Source organism: Triticum dicoccoides, chromosome 7A, assembly GCF_002162155.2.
Source record: "Triticum dicoccoides isolate Atlit2015 ecotype Zavitan chromosome 7A, WEW_v2.0, whole genome shotgun sequence".
NCBI classification, from domain to species: Eukaryota; Viridiplantae; Streptophyta; class Magnoliopsida; order Poales; family Poaceae; genus Triticum; species Triticum dicoccoides.
Window position 1 is genome coordinate 249,081,144 of NC_041392.1, and position 22,263 is coordinate 249,103,406.

The 22,263-nt window shown below is 49.2% G+C and overlaps 2 protein-coding genes and 1 pseudogene across 3 annotated transcripts; 1 reads left to right on the top strand and 2 right to left on the bottom strand.

Annotated features, from left to right (window-relative positions):
* The first annotated feature begins 5,026 nt into the window (after nt 1-5,026).
* LOC119334457 (thaumatin-like protein 1b) lies at nt 5,027-8,727 on the top strand. The gene is made up of 3 exons (XM_037607016.1): nt 5,027-7,450; nt 7,542-7,803; nt 8,026-8,727. Exons 1-3 carry the CDS (start codon nt 6,922-6,924, stop codon nt 8,432-8,434), a joined length of 1,200 nt encoding a protein of 399 aa, XP_037462913.1. The 5' UTR covers nt 5,027-6,921; the 3' UTR covers nt 8,435-8,727.
* Nucleotides 8,728-9,345: 618 nt separating this feature from the next.
* Nucleotides 9,346-13,373, bottom strand: LOC119330136 (oxysterol-binding protein-related protein 4C-like). 2 transcript variants are annotated; one of them, XM_037603254.1, is made up of 6 exons: nt 13,086-13,373; nt 11,621-11,806; nt 10,578-10,823; nt 10,360-10,456; nt 9,852-10,252; nt 9,346-9,660 (listed from the first exon to the last, which is right to left on the bottom strand). In XM_037603254.1, the coding sequence occupies exons 1-6, from the start codon at nt 13,086-13,088 to the stop codon at nt 9,403-9,405; spliced, it is 1,191 nt and encodes a 396-aa protein (XP_037459151.1). In that variant the 5' UTR covers nt 13,089-13,373; the 3' UTR covers nt 9,346-9,402. The 2 variants fall into 2 exon arrangements, with proteins under 2 accessions (XP_037459151.1, XP_037459150.1); XM_037603253.1 differs by lacking the exon at nt 13,086-13,373 and adding an exon at nt 11,892-12,376.
* A 1,159-nt stretch (nt 13,374-14,532) lies between these two features.
* Nucleotides 14,533-15,851, bottom strand: LOC119333436 (annotated as a pseudogene).
* Between the last annotated feature and the right edge of the window lie 6,412 nt (nt 15,852-22,263).

Genomic DNA, 22,263 nt, shown 5'->3' on the forward strand with positions numbered 1-22,263 from the left:
GCTGGCGCTGGCGGCGGCGGGCGCTGGGGCTGGGGCGGCTTAGGGTTTCGGCTGGGGCTGGGCCTCCCCCGGCTTATAAAGGCTAGTCGGGCCGGAGTCCTAGTCGGACATGGCCCGTAGGTCGGTTCGTTTTTTTATTATGCGCAGAATAAAAATAAAAAGAAATACTAAACGGACTCCAAAAATTCCGAAATAAATTTTCACGGGCTTCTAAAATCAAGCCTCACAAGATGAACATTTGTTTGGGGCCTAAATGCAATTTTGAAAACGCACATTTTTCCTAAATTCAAATAAAACACCGAAAAACTCCGAAATAAAATCTTATTTGATTTTGTTATTAAATCCTCAATATTTCTTTATTTTGGGAAAGTCATTTTATTCCCTCTCTCATATTTTTGTAATAGAAATAATTGATGATAAAATAATTAAAATCAAATGATCCTATTCTCAAAATTTGAGAAAACTCAAATATGAAAATAACGAAATCCTCAACTCTCTCCATGGGTCATTGAGTTGCGTAGAATTTGTAGGACCAACCAAAATGCAAAATAAAATATGATATGCAATGATGACCTAATGTGTAACATTCCAAATTGAAAATTTGGGATGTTACATCTTCGTAGAATATGTAGGAGCCAATATGGTCATCCAGGTTCCGCTATTGGTTATTGACTGAAGACGTGTCTCGGTCATGTCTACATAGTTCTCGAACTCGTAGGGTCCGCACGCTTAAAGTTCGATGACGGTTATATTATGAGTTTAAATGTTTTGATGTACCGAAGGAGTTCGGAGTCCCGAATGAGATCGGGGACATGACGAGGAGTCTCGAAATGGTCGAGACATAAAGATCGATATATTGGACGACTATATTCGGACATCGGAAAGGTTCCAAGTGATTCGGGTATTTTCGGGAGTACCGGGGAGTTACGGGAATTCGTATTGGGCCTTAATGGACCATACGGGAAAGGAGAGAAAGGCCTCCAAGGGTGGCTGCACCCCTCCCCATGGGCTGGTCCGAATTGGACTAGGGAGGGGGCGCACCCTTCCTTCCTTCTCCTTTTCCCTTCCCTTTCCTTCCCTCCTACTCCTACTACTTGGAAGGGCTCCTAGTTCTACTAGGAAAGGGGGAATCCTACTCCCGGTGGGAGTAGGACTCCCCTAGGGCGCGCCATAGAGAGGGCCGGCCCTCCCTCCTCCACTCCTTTATATATGTGGCCAGGGGGCACCCCATAGACACACAAGTTGATCAGTTGATCTTTTTCAGGCGTGTGCGGTGCCCCCCTCCACCATATTCCACCTCGGTCATATTGCAGCGGTGCTTAGGCGAAGCCCTGCGGCAGTAGCAACATCATCACCGTCACCACGCTGTCGTGCTGACGAAACTCTCTCGTGAAGCTCTGTTGGATCGGAGTTCGTGGGACGTCATCGAGCTGAACGTGTGCTGAACTCAGATGTGCCGTGCGTTCGGTACTTGGATCGGTCGGATCGTGAAGACGTACGACTACACCAACCACGTTGTGCTAACGCTTCCGCTTTCGGTCTACGAGGGTACGTGGACAACACTCTCCCCTCTCGTTGCTATGCATCACCATGATCTTGCGTGTGCGTAAGAATTTTTTTGAAATTACTACGTTCCCCAACATATAGTCCGCCGGCTCGCCATGGCGTGCTCGTCTGTTTGAGCAGACCCTTGTGTCGGATGCTATCAGCCGACCGTCATTGAGGGTGAGAGAAATGCTGAGATTCAGACACTCGAGTCTCTCCTATCAAACTAATATTTCAGATGAAAGTGTTGAACTGAGAAACTTATACAACCATAGTAGATTCACGCTATCACCAGTCCCCTTGTACATATGGAGCTTCCATGACAAAATAAAAAAAATCAGATGAACATCGCGCGTTGACACACATTCATAGAATGGCTCAAACTAACTATAACTAAAGGTATGGCTGCGGTGACACGACTCTTGGACCTATCATGTCCATGGCCACGAGAGACGCCATGACCATGGCCACCGCGAAGGCCAACTACAGGGCCACCACCAAGGCCTTGCCCATGGTCAACTACATGACCATATCTAACACCGTGGCAGAATGTGTGTAATGCAGTGTGGTTGTCATGCATGGCGTGGAAATACTCATCGATGTTGTCGTGCCAGGCCAACCATCCCTCTTCGTTGACACCCCGGGCACGGGAACCAAAATCTGCTCCTCCACCTCTGCTAATATATGGTCAAGCTCCTCCATGGCCAGGTCCATCTGTGCAGCCTCCTCCATGGCATGGTCCCTCTTTTCCCACAAGTTAGTGGAATCATCCGTTGGTTGTTCATCCTAATCGTCATCCCCAAAATTGAAGATGAGGGGGGTGTTCAATTGGGTGTGCCATCAGTATAGAAGTGAATAGTCGATTGGAGAGGCATATGGCGGTGGATCGACTAAGTGCTCCACCAAGTGCTCCATTTATAGGCCACCAGCCCAACACGCGCGCAATTAAGGAGGTGGTTTCAAAGGTGACAAGCGGCCAGCTAGAGTCAGCCAAAGGGCGAGTCTCTTATGTGTGGGAGTTCGTGCAACTTTAAAACCCCGCCATGGAGCAAGAAGGAAGAAGGTGAAATTATGTTACACAATTGAGTCCTATAAGTACACGCCATACGTTGGCTGACATGTGGGCCCACAACATACGTAAAGTCCCACCACCTTCGAAAAACCCCACTCCCCTTCTTCCTCACTCGCACTGCACCTTGCTAGACGCACCTCCTCATTCACAACTCCGCCCGGATCCCTCAGCTCGATGCCCCTCGTAGTCGATTGTCGCCGCAGGCTGCAGTCGCCGACAAACGCCACTGCCTTTCGCTTCTGCCCCTCGTTGTATCCTATCGGCACCGACTATCGCTAGCATTGCTTGCTGTTGACCCACCTCTTCCCTATTAGGTTTTCTCATGGAAAACTAGGTAAGTGAAATCCTCATCAATCTCTTATAGTTTGTAGCCCACCTTTCACTGGTAATCCCCTGACGCCAATCGTCATGCATGCATTTCTCTTAAGTATGCTTCGAGGGTTTTCATTCGTAGTGCCCAAAGTGCCAGGACACAAGAGGTCTATATGCCCTCGGCCAAACGACCGAGCTGTTCAATCTCACCCTACCATAGGACTTCTGTAATCGCACAATATGTTCTTCAACAAGACATGGGCTAATCTTTCCTATTTAGTACTAATCTGAATGTAGCAGAACTGATGCGGAGTCAAATAGTTGATGATTTGGTAAGAACTGCACAGGTCTACTTTTGGACAAATTAGGAATACTTGTTACTTTACAAATATAGTATTGCTACATTTGGATGAAAGGTGCCATGCATGATGACAAAGAGGAAAGTCTTGCTATATTAGGCAAATTATCGTTCTACTATTCTTTTAAACACGCTCGTATTGCAAACAAATTGTTGCTACATTTTGTTTGCAATGCCATAATATCTGCATGACAAATAATGCTCATACTTGGTTCATAAATCATCTCTTATGCATAAGCATAACACATTTTTGGATAACAATTAAACTATTTGTTTATATTCATGTCCTTCCAATGGCGAAGTATCAAGTGAAAACGCTCATTTGATGAAAATCTGGAAACTCATCACATGGGCCATCGGATCAATAAGGAGCGACACAGATCTTAGGTGGAACCACCACCAGCCACTTAAACACGAATTAACAAATAACCCCTTCTTTTACGCACCAGCTCCTTGACGTTTCGACTACGATCGATTCGTCTTCAATCTCATCAACGGAATGGAGACTTGCCCTACGCTGGCCATGCCGGCGACCATAAACTGTCTCCCTCCGCCGGCGACGAAGAGCCCTCCGCCGGTCCTGAACTATTTCCCTCCGCCGGCCATGATCCCTGCCCCTCTGCTGGTTTTGAGTCGCCCTTTAGAAGATGCATCGACGCTGCCTCTCCAAGATCTTGCTGCACCTCCGTCCCCTACCATGCCTCAACCTCTTCTTAGCCCTGCACAAGTAAGCAACATAGTACAGCGGCATCTGCTTCATGTACTAATTGTACTTGTATGGCGTCATAGTCTTATTGCCACAACATCCTCATAGCCCTCCACCTGATGGTTCAGCTAGCACTAACTGAATCAAGGTAAAGTTGTCCTTCTTCAATTGTACTCCCTCCGTTCCGAATTACTTGTCGCAGATATTGATGTATATAGATGTATTTTAGTTCTAGATACATCCATTTCTGCGACAAATAATTTGGAACGGAGGGAGTACTTCTGAAGCATCTGGATCGAGCTTTCTTGTTTGTTGTTTCGTCAGCTGCTGTGACTCCTGCTCGCCCAACATACACCCTTGCACTGACTTATGTGTAAACTTCCATCCAACACACACTTGCTTGTATTCAGAAAATTTTGTCTTGTACAAATTCTCAGATTACATCATTGGAGCACCGTTCAGACTAAATAAAGATAATCAACAATGCTTTCACGCTGAGTGATAACACCTCACAATATCAAAATTGCATTCAGATTTTTCGTCTCTACATCACAAGCTCGCACAACAAATCTGCTAAATTTGGTTGGAAGGAGCAACAGCCCATTCCTCACAGGGGAGCTTCGGCGAGGTGGACGCCTACATTGGCGCCGTTGGTAGCCCCGCTGGCTATGGCCTGATACCTTCGTAGCATCCACCCGGCGGCAGCGCCATGGTGGACGGCAGCGTCGTAGGTCGTCGCGGTGGGGGATGGCAGCGCCATCGGGCGTCGCGGTGGGGGCAGCCCCATCGTCTGTTGTCGCGGTGGGGAATGGCTCGGCTCCGCCGTAGGGGGAGGCCCCGTCGTCGGTCATCGCGGTGGGGGACGGCGGCAGCGCCATGTCTTCGCGGTAGGGAGCAGCCATGGATAAGGCGAGATAAGAAAGAAATTGTGGGAAGGAATATCCTACCCCGTGGGCAAGACAGGGGGTTATTTGAAAAGTAGCATAAGCGGCTGGTTAGCGAGCCCACTTCTCATCTGTGCCATCAGTTAAAGAGATCCAACAGCTCGGGTCGCAAGTTTCCAGATTTTCATCGAATCAGAGTTTTCACTTGATACTTCGCCCCTTCCAATAGCACACCTATTTCTTTCCTTTTGATAACATACTATTTCTCACAAATTATGTTTTGGTATTATTTTTTGCGGTACATCCTTGCTTTGCAAGAACACCTGTACTACAAAAGTTTGGCTTTTCCATCAACGAAGACTTCATTACTAGGTCACATTGCACACAAACCATGAATATACCTTTCAAGTTTGGCTCAATAATGATGAAGAAGGTCTCCTATTTTGATGGGGACATTCGGAAAAGACCTTGCTAGGTGTTACTCATTGGAAGTCGGTACATAAATATTACATGATATAACGCAACCCGATCTTATCATCCATGTGGCCTTACCCGACAAGATCCATCCATGATTCATCCAAGTTAGTTTTCTTTCAACTTCTTGCATGTTAATCATCAGTCAGCAGTGTACCCATTGTGCCAGCTAATTAATATTTGTATTTGCAAATGGTAGCAATTTTTGATTTCCTTTTGTGGCTATGTTGCTACTTCTAACTTAATGAACGGTCAACACACACTATGTCTATTTTAACGGTCAAAATGTAACATTTGGCCCTGACAGCTGTCCACCCATGTCATAATCGGGTTCAATTTGAGCCCAATTGATTACGAGTGTTTTCTGCGAAAAACTAAACAAAACGATAGGTATCGACGAAAAAGAATAAGTAGGTAGTTTTTTGAAACCCTAACCGTAATTGTCGTAGTTTTTTGCTATTTACCCGTGGTTTGCATGTGAAACGTGAATTTTGCATTCACGGAAGTATGCTTTCCTTACAAAGTTATACTACGAACTGGCACTTTCAAACAGCTACTACTTGTATTGTGACACAGATGCTGATAAGCTGCAGCATAGGCTGTTTGAAGCATAAAGTAGTTATGCATGGATGGTTATTCTTGTTGTGATACCCACTTGGAAGCTATGCTTTATCTGAACTGATGGGTAAGGTGGCATTTTTGTTCTCTGGATCTGCGAAGGTAGCACCTGGCATCTCTTTAAATACTACCTAAGAGATTTAGTTGTTCTAAGTAGAATCTGTACCATGGATGTGAGAAATTGATGCCTTTTTTTAGGGACCAACCGTCTAGTTCTACGGTAATTTTCTATTAATGAACTGAAAAGAGTTTACAATATGTACAAAACACAAACAAAAAAGAAGGTAGGCAGAAGCCTCTATCCTCTATCTTCTATCCAATGCCAGTTTTTTCTAACATAATGGTACTAAGAGAAGGTTATGTCTTTCTTGCTATCTTGTACTTCCTCTTACTGCCGCAAAGCCAAGTTTGCAGTTTACATCCCCTGAAAGCAATGTCAGAGAACATACTCTAATAGGTTGTGCCAGAAATGGGACAGTTGAATGCTCTAATTTGAGAATGGTCCCCTTCAAAAATTTACTTTATTTGAGATTGGTCAATGTGGACTGGAATGGTCATATCATAGCCTGATGCCTCGTGGAAGTGGGTAGATAGAGCACGGGACATACATGTACAGGACACTGACTCAATGCACTTTTGGTTATGGTGATCATTATATGGAAAATGAGGATTGGTTTAGACGGACAAATGAAGTTATCTTGTGTGAAATTAAGGCATACACGCCTACGAATGTTCTTTTATAGGCTCCTAGCAGCATTTTCACTTGTGCGTGTCACTTGGATTCTTACAAAGGTATTTCTTCTCTCTTAGGCCACCCCATCCATGGGAAATGCTAAAGCAATCTCACCAAGCAACTCACTCCATTTTCTGAACCCTGCACACCATTATATATTTGATGAAGAACAGGATTGCATGCAACAAGTGACAAGGAAATCAAGAAGAGCTCAAGACCATGGAGGCACCAAGAAATCGCGGCGCGCCATGCTTGCTCCTTGTTCTGTTGGTTCTAGCTGCCCAGTGGTGCAGCGTCTCGACGGCGAGCTGCAGCTTCACCATATCCAACTACTGCACCCACACCATCTGGCCGGGGACGATGGCCGGCGCGGGCACGCCGCAGCTGCCCACGACGGGGTTCAGGCTCGACCCGGGGCAGACCGTGCGGATCCCGGCGCCGGCCGGTTGGTCCGGCCGGATATGGGCGCGCACGGGGTGCAACTTCAGCACGGACGGCTCGGGCGCGGCCGCCGGCGCGGTCGCGTGCCAGACCGGCGACTGCGGTGGTGGGCACATGGAGTGCGGCGGCACGGGCGGGAAGCCGCCAGCGACGCTCTTCGAGATCACGCTGGGGAAGGGCGGCCCCGCCGACCAGGACTTCTATGACGTGAGCCTCGTCGACGGGTACAACCTGCCCGTCGTCGCCGTCCCGCGCGCGCGGCAGGGCAGCTGCAATGCCACCGGCTGCGCCGCCGACCTCAACCTCTGTACGTGGCATATACTGTAGCATAATGGAGTATGAAACAGCTCTGCAGAATTGTATGCTCTGACACGTAAACGACAATCATGTTACTGCAGCATGTCCCAAGGAGCTGCAGGTGGCCGGCGGCAATGGCGGCGGCCCGGTGGCATGCCAGAGCGCGTGCGAGGCGTTCACGCAGGACAAGTACTGCTGCAGCGGCGCCTACGCGACGCCGGACACGTGCAGCCCGACGGCCTACTCCTCCGTCTTCAAGTCGGCGTGCCCGCGGGCCTACAGCTACGCCTACGACGACGGCAGCAGCCTCTTCACCTGCAACGCCGTCGACTACACCATCGCCTTCTGCCTCCCTCCAGCTGGGTAATCAATCAAGCTCTTTTTCAGTTCTTTTTCATTCACTTCAATAAAATGTATTGCAATTTGCAGCCAGTAATTAACTGTGATGGCTGAAATGTGCTTCCGAATTTCTGACGAACCAAGAACTGAGTAACTCACACGTGCCAAAGTTCGACAGATATGTACAGCTGAAATTGTGTGCTTTGAAATACTGTAAATTTGATGGATAACCCATGGTTCACACAGGTTGAACATGCCTGCTGATGCCAACAATGCTCCTCCTGCTGACAACAATGGTGCCGGAAGCACCTACGTGCCGCCCCCGACAGGCAACAGCGGGGCTGGAAGCATCTACCAGCCAACCCCTGCAGGTAACAGTGGCGTTGGAAGTGCCTACCAGCCACCTCCAACAGACAGCAATGGCGTTGGAAGTGCCTACCAGACACCTCCGACTGGCAACAATGGCATCGGAAGCACCTACGAGACACCCTTGGCTAGCAGCAATGGCGTCGGAAGTGCCTTCCAGCCGCCCCTGACGGGCGACGACAATGGCGTGAGAAGCGCCTACCAGCCGGGGATGACCCCGTCGTCGGCGAGCACGCGATACGGTCAGCTGTGGTTTCTGATACCTGCAGCGCTCGTGTTCTTTAAATGATCATTCTCCATGAAAGGCCAGCCAGTGTTTCATGTCGAGCCGGCCTTCGAGCTTTCGAATACTTGAGGGATTGGGTGATCTTAGGCGCGGAAGAAAGAAGAGGCTCGAAGCAGAGTACATATCCAAGCAGAGATCTTGTAGGAGTTTCTGACAGATTCACAGTAGTTGCAACTTGAAACCCTTTGAAACCCTCCTGTATTCAGTAACTAGATAGTACTGGTGGTGCAAATTTGTGGAGATGTAAATATTGGCTTCTTTCATGCAGGCCAACAATGAAATCTACTAGTACAAATTGTATACTAATTAATTCCATTATTAATAAGGAAAAGTATGCTCTGTTTTTACGATTCATAGCTTTCAGGAACTTTAGCACTGCCGGGTGATAAATCTTCTCCTTTTCTGTAGTATTATAAGGTAGTTTGAATTGAATAGCCCTATCTAATTCTTGAGAGAAATTTCCCATCCCAAGAAATCTGAGGATAAGAAAAGAAGAAAAAAAAAGCAACTAAGGGACTCTTTGGATAGCAGAAAACTGAAAATGTGAGAAATAGAAAATAATGCATAACTGGAATGTGATGACTTATGGATTCGTGCATGACTTGAAGCACAAGAATTTTTGCAATGATGCATACGAATGGATGACTAGAAAATAACACAGGAATTTCAGAGAAATGGGGAGAGTAGAAAGAGACACAGACAAAATGTATTGGACATCTCATATGAAAGACTGAATGAGACTTGAGCTCATGTCATACTGTATTTCCTATGGAATAGCGGTCACAGGATAGCTGGCCTGACCAAAATCCAGCAACCACAATTCTATGATCCGAAGGGCTCTTATAGGGAAAGAAATCATAAGGATATATCCTCTGAAGAATCAATGGAAATCCAACAATCCAAAGAAGAGTATGTAAAAAAGAATGGTCAGCTTTATTATATAAATTAACATTGTTACATGTAATGTAGTTTCATGAAGAAGGTACAATGATAGGAGCTGGACGCACTGATTTCTCTAATGGACAGCAGTCCCAGTTCCCATCCTTGTCCTGGGACAATGAGAAGTGCTTGGGCATCCACACCTCTCCCTTCTCACTCCTCTCCTTCTCAAGGCTCCTGGCCGTGCCCTCGACTTTCCGCTTCGCCTCGCTAGCCTTCTCCCAGTCCTTCGCCAGGATAGCCTCGCTGACTTCGCTCCAGACGACCGCCGACTCGGTAGATGACAAGCCCTGCCAAATTATCACCATCATTCATGAATACTACCCCTGTGCTGCTTTGCAAGTTTCAGCCATGCTGAACTGAAAGTGTACTGACATGCCATACCATCAGTGATCACAACTACAGACAGTGTGAAATGTTTTATTTTTTTGAATAAACAAGACAATGCAATCTATTTTCTTCTGAGTTGCTATAATTTCACCTCTTCGTCTTTAACCTCCGGTGTGATGAGGTTCGCGATGGAGAGGTTCGCGTCGTAGAGAACCAAGACCTCCCCACTCTCGACATCCTTGAGCGAAACAGTCCTGTCCCAGTAGCCATCGATCTCGAAGACGGCGTCCTGCGGGTTCGATGAACGGAACACCTTGCCCTTAACGCACCTCCCGTCACCTCCCATTCCCATGAAGGAGTTGCTTCTGTGGTAGCTCAATTCTGCCTCGAGCCCGGAGTCCTTGCAGACGATCCTGACGGTGCCAGACCACTCGACGGAGGGCCCAGGAAGCAGCCTGATGAGAAGGTTTGGACAGCCCATCTCGTATGTCTCGTTGAACTTTGGAAGCCTGACTTGCCTCTTGCCGTGCACCGTTGCCTCTATGCTAGCACCTTCAGTGAAGCAAGTGAAAGGGGTACAGGAGTTTAGATAAGTTTGCATCCTTGCTTGAATAGCAACGTTATGCTGAAGCTTGGAAATCGTTGATCTGGTGGCCTACCATTAAATTTCGGCACTGGGTGTTGACTCCAGACAAGCTCCACGTTCCCGCCATCATCGGTAGCGTGAAGTGCAGAGACCGGGGGTTTATGACACACCTGAAAATGTTAATGTCATATGACCATTTTTTTTGAAAAGTAGTGCCATGTGATCATTCACGTTGTTGAAAAAGAGTATGTGTTTTTCAGAAAATGAGTAATTTTTGACAAGTTGGGTTGCCTGCTCAAGAAGGACATGGAGTGACCCTCTGGAGACATGGTGCGTCTCTCCGAGGACCGGGTTGTAAGGAGCGAAACCGAAGATGGGCGGCCTCGTCGTCGAGATGCTCCATGCGACGACCGCCGTAAAGCGCTCGAGGCTGTCCTTGCCTTTGCCGCATCTGCTCAGGTAGTCGTCTCCGTCGCAGTAGACTATTTCTCCGTACAACTGGAGCTGCGATTTTGGCAGGTTGAACGTAGCAGGCAGCTGGAAATGATCAGGCTCGTCAGTCATTTCATCAGTGAAGTAGTGTGCTCAAAACCTTGCGTGAAATAGTAATGCGGCGACAGTGAACGTAGATCTTTTCTTTTAGGGAAGCAGCAGGACTCCGATGTGTATTTTTTTATTAATTTTCAAATAAATCATACAAAAGAGTAGTGTTCAACGAATAAAGAATAAGATAATAAAACAACATGTGGCACATTTAAATTGTAGAAAACTTTCTTAAAAAATCATAAGAATTGTGAAGTACACCCATCAGACTTTCATGAATTTAATCTGGGAGCTAACCGACGATTTAGTGTCCCTGGAAAAGGACTAACCAAATCATTAGTAGGAGTGATCTCCACACCACTAGCTAACCCCTAATAAGCTTATCTTGGCACATAAAGTGACATGACTCAATCACTCCAATTCTTAAACCATAAGAGAAGCTTCCATGTTTAATCATGTAGAGGTCCAAGCTTTGGGGCCCCATTTGGTTTGTTTCAAATCCGCGCGAATTCGTTGAACTTGTTTTTGTTGCCTAGCTGAACCCCACCTACTCCAATCAACCAGCCCTGATTAAGTGATTATTATAGTACAGTACCCAGCCCCCTGAATTATGCCGGATTCAGGGTAGTGCCTAGTGCCCCTAATCTTGGAGTAAGTAAACTAGCAAGTGAATTCAAATTTGGCTCTCGAGATCGGAGTCTCACATCACATGCATGTGCCTTGGATGGTTGATTTTGTAGGATCAATACACACATGAGAGTGAGCAGTAGTGGTGCTTGCTTTGTTTTTACCTGGAAGTGCGAGAGATCGGCGCCCGGCCTGACGTTCCCGAAGAGGCTGAGCACCCGCTGCACAAGGTTGGCCGGCTGGAGCTCCGCCGCGAGGCCCCCTTCCAGCGACAGCGGCGCGGTGAGCACCGCCGCCGAGGCCCTGGCCGTGGCGGTCTCTGCCGCCGATGCGTCGACCTCCGATTCAACCTGCATCCAATCAATTACAAACACAGTCAGATACATGTGGGCTCCAATTATGACGCTCAAGTGCTAACTGAATAGCAGCAGCAACCGAGACATGGCGGATCGCTCGTCGTCGCCGCCGTCGCCCCATGTAGGCTCTTGCTTGTTGCATTCAGGTTTCGTTTCCTTGGAGGGGGAGGCTCCAAGAAAAGTCCGGCCCAATCGTGTTGACCGATGAACGGGAGGGAAGGAACCGAAATCAAACCCGTGTGGTTGTCACTTGTCAGGCTGGCTCTGGGAGATGGTTTCCCCTCCCTCTCATGTGTCCATCTGCCGTCGAATATGTAGTAGCTTAGGTGTGTGTTTGTGCTTTATAGTAGATACTACTGGTGCTAAACAAAGTGGAGAAAAGAAAAGGTCAGTGCCGGCTGAAGATGCTGCCGCTGCTATTGGCCGGCCAGCCGAAAGCTGGTGCTATGTGTGTGTGTGTGTGTGTCTTGGCGTTGCGTTTACATGGGAGTGCACGCCCCCGACGCGGCTATGAAAAGGAGACGGAACGGGACGGGGACTCCATTTCGTGGACGAGACTTGCATGCTTCCTCAACGTGCTCCCGTCCGTACTCCTGCATAGGTGGCATGATTTAATTGGAACAAGATAAGACCCGACCCCATCCCCTTAAAATCAGTGGTAGATGATTAGATTAAAAAGAAAAGGGAGAAAAAGACAGCCGTAGGATGAAGTGGGAGTACGGATAGAAGCATGGCGAAGGAGCAGGCAAGCCGGATCCCCATTTCGTGGGTGCCTCTTCCTCTTTCTTCGCCACAAAGAAAAGGAAAGGTGGCTCTCCTCTCCTCTAGCCGTCTGTTACATCGCGACCAAACGCACGAGGTTATTATCAAAGATCATTGCCCGCGGTATTGGTTTTGCCGGCGTCTATTGACTTTTTCTCTTCTGTTTTTTCAAAAGGGAAACGGATAATCACCTTTACCGCCCGGTAAAAGTACATGTGGAAGCGCAGAGGTGAAAAGGTGAATGCGGAAGGGGGGAAGGAAATGGCACGACGGGACAAAAAGGCCAGGACGGCGGGCGGGGCCAGGGCCCAGGGGTAAAAGCATGGGCGATATTCGCTACCCTGACGTGGGCGCAGGCCACACGACCTGACGCTCGAAGCGCCGCCCCCCAATCTTCGATCGAGAGAATCTCGCGCTCTCGCCGCCGCCGCCCGCCCGGCCATGCGCTGCCGCCGGCGGAGATTACGGAACTTGCTGAAAGAAAGGACGTCCAATTGAGAAAAGGACGTACCATGGTTGGTTCGCGTGAGCTCCAATCCCCGACGCGAGCCCTCCTTGATTCGATCCTCTCCCCGGCCTCGGCCTGCGGGTTGCGGATTTGCTACCCCTCGATCCTCTCGTTTTCGAGCTGGGTATGCTGGGTGCGTGGGCGGGTTGGAATGGGATCCTCGATAGGGGCAGGCGGGGAAGAAGCAAGCGGATCGCTGGATTGATCTCCTTCCTCTCTTTTTTTAGCGGGAGGCTCGGTGGTTCGCGCGCCTATTTATACACGCTCTCCTTCTTTTGAGGCCGCGTGCGTGCGGTGCTCGCCGCTGCGGCCGCGCCTTCCTTCCCTGAGGCTGAGGCAGAGGCAGAGACAGAGGCAGGTACGGGCCTCTATCTGAGCCGTTGCTGGCGACGGCCGCGCGCGGTGACGTCGGCCTCGCCGTGTCTAGTCGGCGTGTGCGTGTGCGTGTGAACGCTTTGCCCGTTCTCGGCACGGGCCAAAACGTTTGCGCCTTTCCGGAACAGTGCAATCGCGAGTAAAGCGCGCAGGGCTGCCCGCCTAATTTGAGATGTGGACTCTGTTTTTTGAGCTAAAAGCACCTCAGGTATCCTAATTTGCATGAAATGTGATGATTTAATTTTAAACTTGTAAAATACAACTTTACCATACTCTAACTTGCACTAGATGTGATGATTTATCTTAAGCCTATCACAGCTTGACAAGTGGCAGCCAGGTGGCTTGACCGGTCTTCGTCTGCACTTTTGCAGGAAACACCCTGTCGTCTTCTCTAATTAACCCACAGTACTAGATGTTAAGGTGCAGTTAACTGAAATACTATGAAATTAGGATGTTGTCTTTTAAGTCAGCATTTTCACCACAATACTATGAAATTTAGGATGTCACAATTATCTGAAAGATGAGGCCGGCCATAAACCATTGATGGAGCTCGTCATGCACCCAACTACTACTACTTCCACAAAAGTATGCAACACCTGACCAAGATGACTGGGATAACCTACTTAAAGCATGAGTCACCAACCCATGCATGCACCTAGCGCCCACACAAGTTAGCAGCATTCATAACCATCGCAAGCTGGGGAAGACTATTGTGCCTATCCGGTGACGATGCATGCAGGCCCAAAATCACTTGGGGCATACTTTTGTCCAGTTCGCCGATCCTGTGAAAGAAATGCTTATCATCGCTCACACTGATCTGTGAATACTAAGCTTGGGGCATACTCACTGGATTGATCTGTGAATGAGCTTGAAAAGAAACTTTGCTTCAGGGCAGGGCAGGGCAGGCGTTCGTACTACTAAGCTGAAGCCTAAAGGAAACTAAGTAACTTACGTACTTGATTGTAACCTAAGAAACAAAAGAACGGCGAAGGACTGACGACTAGCTGCTGCTAATTAGACACAAGCAGCACTTTACAGCTGTTGTGCTATGTGTTACTACTGCCCATCAGTCCTTTCACAGGATCGGCGAGCTGCTCGGGTTCCTCTCCAACGGCTTGGCCTGAGCGCCCCGGCCGGAGCCGAACGTCTCCGCCGTGCCGCTGCCGGTCCGGGCCATGCCGACCGCGCGCCCATGGGCTGCATGAACACGGGGAGGCCCCTGCTCGTCGTTGCGCCGGTGGGGCTCATCCCGAGCCCCAGGAAGTCCAGCGTGGCCGGCTTGGCACTGACCAGTGATGGCTGGCCCATCATGAGCTCCGGCAACCCCATTGGACCGTCGGTAGAGTCGTATGGTAACCCGAGGCCCAGCCAGGCCGACATCATCGGAGCTGGCTCGGGCTCCAACCACGGCGGCCATTGCTGCAACGACCCCTCCGGAAACTGCATTTGCATGGGCTCCTGGTGGTGGTGCTGCTGTTGTTGATGCTGATCTGACGACGTCGACGCCGGCGACGACGATAAGATGTCCAGGCCCAGCCCACGCAGGAACGAGGAGCTCGACGAGGTGGCGCCCATCCGTGCCGCCTTCTGAAGCAGCGTCGTGGCGGACATGTGCGCCGACGGCGCCGGGAGCTGTTGCTGCCTGTCAGCCGCTGGGGCCGAGAACTAGGCGGACACGGCGTCGGTCGCGAGGCACCGCGACGGGGCTTGGCGGCCAATGCGCGCTCCAGATACTGCGGCACCTGGGCCACGGAAGATGGCGCGAACATGCTGCCGAGGAGGCTCTACGACGTGGCCCAGACGCTGCTGGTGCTGGCACTGACATTGGCGCCGTTGACCGAGGACGGGGACGGCATCAGTGGCGTCGGCGGCGTGTACTGGACGACGGGCTCAGGCGCGACAGCGCCAATCTCCCGCTCTGCATGAAGCATAAGAGTCTTAGCAAATCAGCAACAAGATTCATATCACAGATAATAAAAGATTAACGTTAAGCGCTAAAAGCTGGTGCAATAGAGAGAGACAGGGCCAGAAAGCAACGGGAGGGGGCTGACCATCATTACCTTGCTCCTCGTGCCGCTGCGGCGCGGGCACCGGCAGCAGCTGTGGCCCGACAAGGTGTTTCCTGCAGTTAGCTGCACCTTAACATCCAGTACCGTGGGTTAATTAAAGAAGACGGCAGGGTGTTTCCTGCAAAAGTGCGGATGAAGACCGGTCAAGCCACCTGGCTGTCACTTGTCGAGTTGTGATAGGCTTGGGACTAAATCATCACATCTAGTGCAAGTTGGGGTATGGTGGAGTTGCATTTTGCAAGTTTGGGACTAAATCATCACATTCCATGCAAGTTATGGTACTTGGGGTGCTTTTACCTCCCGTTTCTTCCTTCGCAAATTGCATAGCGCTGGAGCGTGGTTCAATCGGCCGTCGACTTCACATCATTCCACTACTAGGGAAAAGCCTATACACAGAATTTTACCAGTAGCGTTGTACAAAATCAAACTCTGCTGCTACTTAGTAGCAGCGCGCGTAAATAAAACCGCGCTACTACTATGACTTTAGCAGTAGCGCGTACTAGCGAAAAGCGCTGCTGCTACGTTTGAACTGGGCGCACATGGCTAGCTCAACCTAGCAGTATCGTGTATAATGGCCCAGCGCTACTGCTAATCTCCTTAGCTGCACCGCGCTTACGTGTAAAGCGCTGCTGCTAACGGAAATAAAATAAAGTGAAAAACAAGTAGAAAAGTAAATGAAAATGAAAGAAATAGAAAAAGGAGAAAGGGAAAAAATAAAATGTAAAGAAAAATAAAAGAAAAAAGGGAAAAAAGGAGAAAGGAATAGCAGTAGCGGGTTTCAGTAAACGCGCTATAGCTAACTTAGCTATAGCGCGTTTCTGGAAACGCGCTACCGTTACGTTTCACTTAAACAGCGGTTTCCCCCCACCCCGCCCCCCGGCCACCAATTCTTCCCCAAATCGTCCCTCGCCCTCGCCGCCCGAGGCCGCCCTCAGCCTCACCGCCGCCGCCCGAGGCCGCCCTCAGCCTCACCGCCGCCGCCCGAGGCCGCCCTCAGCCTCACAGCCGCCGCCCAAGGCCGCCCTCCACGTCACCATCGGCGCCCTCCACCTCACCGCCGCCCGAGCCCGCCCAGGACCGCCCTTGCCCGTGCCCGAACCCGCCCTCTCCGCCCCTGCCTCCATCACCGAGCACCTCCCCGCCATCGTCTCTCCCATCTCTGTAAGTCCCCACCCCTCCCCCTCACTCATCTCTCTCTGTATTTTAGAGAAAAAAATTAGATGTTAATTAGATGTTTTTCAGTTAGGGCACTAGAGTTTTGCTAGGTTAATTAGGTTAGTAGTGCTGCTAGTAGTATTGGTACAGTAGGTTAATTAGGTGATGTTAAATGAATAACCTAAATGAATGAAATTAGTAGTTAACTGAATTTTTTTTCCTTTCATCATTATAGAGCACTAAAGTTAACTGAATTTTGTTCTATTAGTAGTTAAATGAATTTTCTTCTACACTGTTTGCACATGTGGTTGCTCGTGTATATTTGGACACTGTTTGCAGGGAATGATGCTTAGTGGCCTATATTTTGCCGGAATGTTGATTCATTTCTTTTTCGGCAAATTTCAGGTTCTCGATTTGTCCACCTTTTAGCAAAGCTCATGCCGAAATTTTCCGTGAATTTCGGCATGACTTGTGCTACAAACTAGGACATATCGAGTGCCCGTGATTTGCTGCACCAGGAAGGAGTCAACATTCCTGCAAAACAATAGGCCTTTTTAATGTCATTATTCATTTTATTAGGTCTAGAATTAATTGACTAGATTTAATCATAGGAAACATGGCTAGCAACGATGAAGGACAGGGTTCTGGTGATTGCGACGACGCCTACCGGGCGGCAGACGGATTTTTTAGCCTTACCGATGATCAACCGATGTTATTGCTGGGCCCACCGGTGGCATCGGGGACTGAGACCGACACGCAGACCGGTGCTGAGACTGAGACCAGCGCTCATACTCAGACCGGCATCGAGACCGGCGCTGAGACTGAGATCGGCGCTGCCTCGGGGAGCGGAGCCGGTGTAGAACCGAAAGCAAAGAGGTAACGGGTTCCTAACAAACTCAGGACTACTAGAGTGGTGGTCATGGAGGTGGACGACGGCAATTTTGAGCCAACGGCGCCCGAGGAAGCGCGTCGATGCTACGACAATCAAATAGGTTGCATCGTACGGACAACCGCCACCATCAATGATGAGAAACTACAGAAGATAGAAAATATGAGGAGCTCCCTCCTAAAGAAGTTTCACCAGATATTCTTGTTCCCGGGTCGGAATGAGAAGGATTATAAAGATCCAGATGAGGACCCGGCAATGAAGAAGATAAACAAACACGCCATGACCAAGTTTAGCGACGCGTTGGCCGCCTAGAAAAATCGAGTGAAAGCAAGGATCATCGACAAGAAGGAACCCTACTCCGAGATTGTAAAGGATAATCCGACAATCACGAAGAGCAGTTTCAAATATTCAAGGAGGCTTGCGAGGCCGAAGATGCCAAAAAAAAGTCTAAGTACATGAAGGGGCTTCAAGAGAGGAACATTGGAAGCCACCACCTCGGAAGCCGTGGTTACGGCGGAAAGAGGTCCAAATGGGCCAAGGAGGACGCAGAAGCCGCGAGTCTGGGCATCCCAGACCCCTTGGCGGAGTTCACCGTCCCGCAGGAGCGTGACGTCCTCAGGGCCTGGCACCGTTGGGACCCAGTGAAAAAGGTTTACGAGACAACACTAGTCATTACGGAGTTCATGAGACTGCTAGTAATTTTAGTTTCTGATCAATTCAACTGCACACATTAGTCATATTTGTAAACGATCGTTGTGCCTTTTGCAGAGAGAGCAGCACAGGATTGCGGCCGAAAGCGACTCGCCGTCTGAGGCATTGGCGAGGCCCAAGTGGGACACTCCATTCAACCGGGCGTTGAACATATTGAAACAACAACCGGTGGATACTCGACCGTCGTATGGACGCGTGCACGGTGTCGGAGACGGCGGCACGTGGAAGAAGTACTACCGTGAGACCACGAAGGAGAGAAAGGAAAGACGAAGGTTAAATGAAGAAAACATCGACAAGAGGGTTGAGATTGCGGTTGAGAAGAAATCAACTGAGACAGTCGCAACAGCGGTAGCTGCCGCAAAACAGGTGGCTTTAGATATTTCTAGTACCTTGGTTCCGGGCGTTTTCAATTGGACCAGGCAAAATCCAAAAAAAGATGCAGCGGAATTTCCGCTTGCTGACTTCTTGGCGGGGAGCAGCTCGACTAGCGTTGCACCAGCACCTGCAGCTGCACCTGCTCCCTCACCGGCTCCCGCACCGGACGTGCTAGGCGGTGCTTCGTCTTTGGCTGAGCTCGACGCCCTCACGATATCTGTCACACCGCCCCCTTCAATATAAATGTATAATTTCCCGTTTTTGTTGCCTTTCGGATGTCTCACGTCGCAGACTTTTCTTTGCAGGCCGACGAAACCCCGTGCACCATATTGTACACCATCGGCGACCAGAAGATGGACGTGGGGAAGGCGATGATAATGGAGCCGAAGGAACCATTGTTCCACAGCCGGCCGATCCCCCCGAACGTCTTCAAGGTTTCCGTGGCTAGTGTCAAATCGGGCCACGAGAATTTGCCTCCTCCAGTACTACTAGGGGATGACGACGAGACACCGCAGCGGCTTGGTGATTGTTGCAATGCTGGGTGGGTCCTGTTGTGGCCAAAGAGTCTGCTTCGTCTGGAGGCAGCCGGGAGCACACCCATGAGCACGCAGCCTCAGCAAGGTATGAACATCAACACCCCACCTACCCAATTATCGTCGGGTGTCGGGTTGGGTGATAGCGGACGGGATAAGGAGGAGGCTCCATTAGTCGCTGATGACGTCGCCATGGATGAGGATGAGGACGACAATGGCGCTCCTGAACAGTATGTCTATACTGGCGCTTCCTCAGGGTTTGAGCGTCATGAGTCGGTGCCTGAATTGCCGTCTCAACATATTATGGACGACCTTCCGGTAGTAAAGAAGTTTAGGAAGAGAGCGAGGAAAGGCAAAAAAGTTGTTTCTATGATCCAGCCGCCTCAGCAGCCTCGGCTTCAGGACCGTATAGATATCCCCGGTGCGGATAAATGGCATATCCCCGGTCAACCAATCCTACCCGCAACAGCGCTACGGGCCAGATTCGGCGATCTAAAGAGACTTCATGACGATGTGCTGCGGGTAGAGAAAGACCTCATCGCCTCGAAAGATCCAGGATACCCACTCTACGTGGTTAACGTTCCACGGCAAATGTCGTACGTCGACGGCTTCCCCGCGGATAAGTTCTTCCTGCGATTCGATTACATATTCGACATGTTTCACGTGAAGAAACTGGATTTTACGTTTGTCCGCCTTTATGCCTTGCACATGAACTACATCATCGGGGTTGAGCAGATATCTCATATCCGTGTCGCTGACCCGTACTACATGCACGAGGGCTTCTTGGGAGTCTGCGCAAATCACCATGAATACGCGAGGGATTACATCGTCAGTTTCATGCTCACCAATAAGGACAAGGGGGCGATTCTCGTGCCTTATCATCACGTGTAAGTCATCCGCGCTGCTATCCTTCCTTCGATTTCAATCATTCATTTGCACGGTGGAGGCTAATTAATTTGAGGACTTATTTTGCGCAGCGGCGGGCGCGCCGTCCTCATCATCCTCTATCCCCGATTCTCCCACGCTCTTTACTTGGACACGTCGAAAAACATTCACAAAAAGAATTACACCCACATCAAGGATGTTCTCGACAGTGCTATGTATCACTACCAATCACTGGGTGAAGAGGTCAGGGACAAGAAGATGAGGGGCGGCAGGGTCGCCTTCGGCCATAAGACCAACTTCTGCTGCATCCAGCAACCGGACGATTCTCTTAATGATGGATTCTATGTCCTACACCACATGCTGGAGTACAGACGGGATCACCAGAACCTTCGCATGGCACCTTCTTCCGGCGATGCCCATATTCTGCAATGGGCAAATGACATAGGAGATATCGAGGATCATCGACTTCGAGCTGAGTTCTATAACATCCAGCGCAAACTTGCCCAAATCATCATGAAGGAGGTCGTCAGAAAAACAGGGATGTTCTACGGAGAAGGACAAATGTCGCGGGAAGACGTCCGAACATGGATAGCCTCTCAGCGTCTCGACCTGAAGCCTTTCACTAGGCTCGGGGACTATCTCCCTGACTTGGATGGATGGAACGACATGTTGGAGTGATTGTCGATATATGACAATGTGTCCGTTTAGTCCATACTTTCTGTATGACAAAACTTTGAGTTATGCACGGTGAAACTTTATTTGTGATGTAATTAAACCGTCCTCCTCCTCGACTAGCGAAAATCACTCTAGTTAGGGCATTTTGGGGTACGATGAACTTTGTTATTTATGCTTATGATATGTTGTTTTTATTTTTGCCAAGTCTGTCTCTTTCTGTTGCTCAACTATATATGTTGCATATCATCGACTTATGTGATGATGCAGGTGCATAGATCATAGATGGCGAAGAAGTGCTATGCCAGGAGTATATATACGACAAGTGGCCAGAGTGTCAGGCCCTTCCGGTTTCCGAGCGACAGGCAGTAATTAGTTTAGAGGTTCACGCTAATGCGAAAGAGGGATACAAACTCATGTTCTCAAAGTGATAGCTCTTCTCGCGTATATCATTGTTTAGATGGATGACGATGTATTTGCATATCATTCGAGACTTGTATCGCTATTTTCGAGATGATGACGAGAGGCCACTTTGTGTTGGATGATGATTATGATGATGACATGATTTGATGAGACTAATTGTATGTATATGTTATGATTACATTTGTATGTGTATGATATGCTAAAGATTATTGTATAAAGCCTATTCAAATACAAAACAAATACAAAACAAATATGCAGGAAAAATACTAATAAATAAACTAGTAGTAGCGAGGGGGGAAATTTAGCAGTAGCGCCGCATTGTCAGTAGCGCGTCCCAGCAAACAGCGCTGCAGATAATATCAGTAGCGCCCTTTCCCAAAGAGCGCTACAGCTATTCATGTATAGCATTAGCGTGGGACAACCGGCGCTACTGCTATACGTTAGTTGTAGCGCCTTATTAGTAGTGCCGGTGCCCGCGCTACTGAGAGACCCAAAACCCTCGCTGCTGGTAGGCTTTTCCCTAGTAGTGTTCGCTGGCAATCCAACACGATTTGCTTCTTCTTCTTTTTCCGAAACAAGGCAAAAGATTTGCCATTTTCATTAATTAAGAAGAGGAGTAGACATGGTTCCGCCAAACGGGCGATTACAAATTACTCTCGCGGCATTATATTACTCAAATACTTTGCACCCGCACGAGCCCAAAGAGAGGCTTCATCCTTAATCTTGGTGATGATGACGGTAGTGGGGACGGCGGTGTTGCGGAAGATCCTAGCATTGCGCTCGTTCGAGATTTCCCACGCAACAGGCATCATCAAGGTGTTACGAGCCTTGCGCGTGTCACCCCTCTTGCGACAAACCCCGTCCCACCAAACCATCGCCGAGGGCACTATTCTCCAATCTGTCGGGTCGATGTCGTGAAAACCAAGCGAAGATTAATCTCCGTCCACACTCTCACTGTGAATCGGCACTGGAAGAGGAGGTGGGCCGCTGTCTCTTGAACCTGCTTGCAAAGAGGGATTGCAATTCGGCCAACCCCTACGTTGCAACCTATCGGCGGTCCACACCCTATTCTGGATTATCAACCAAGCAAAAAA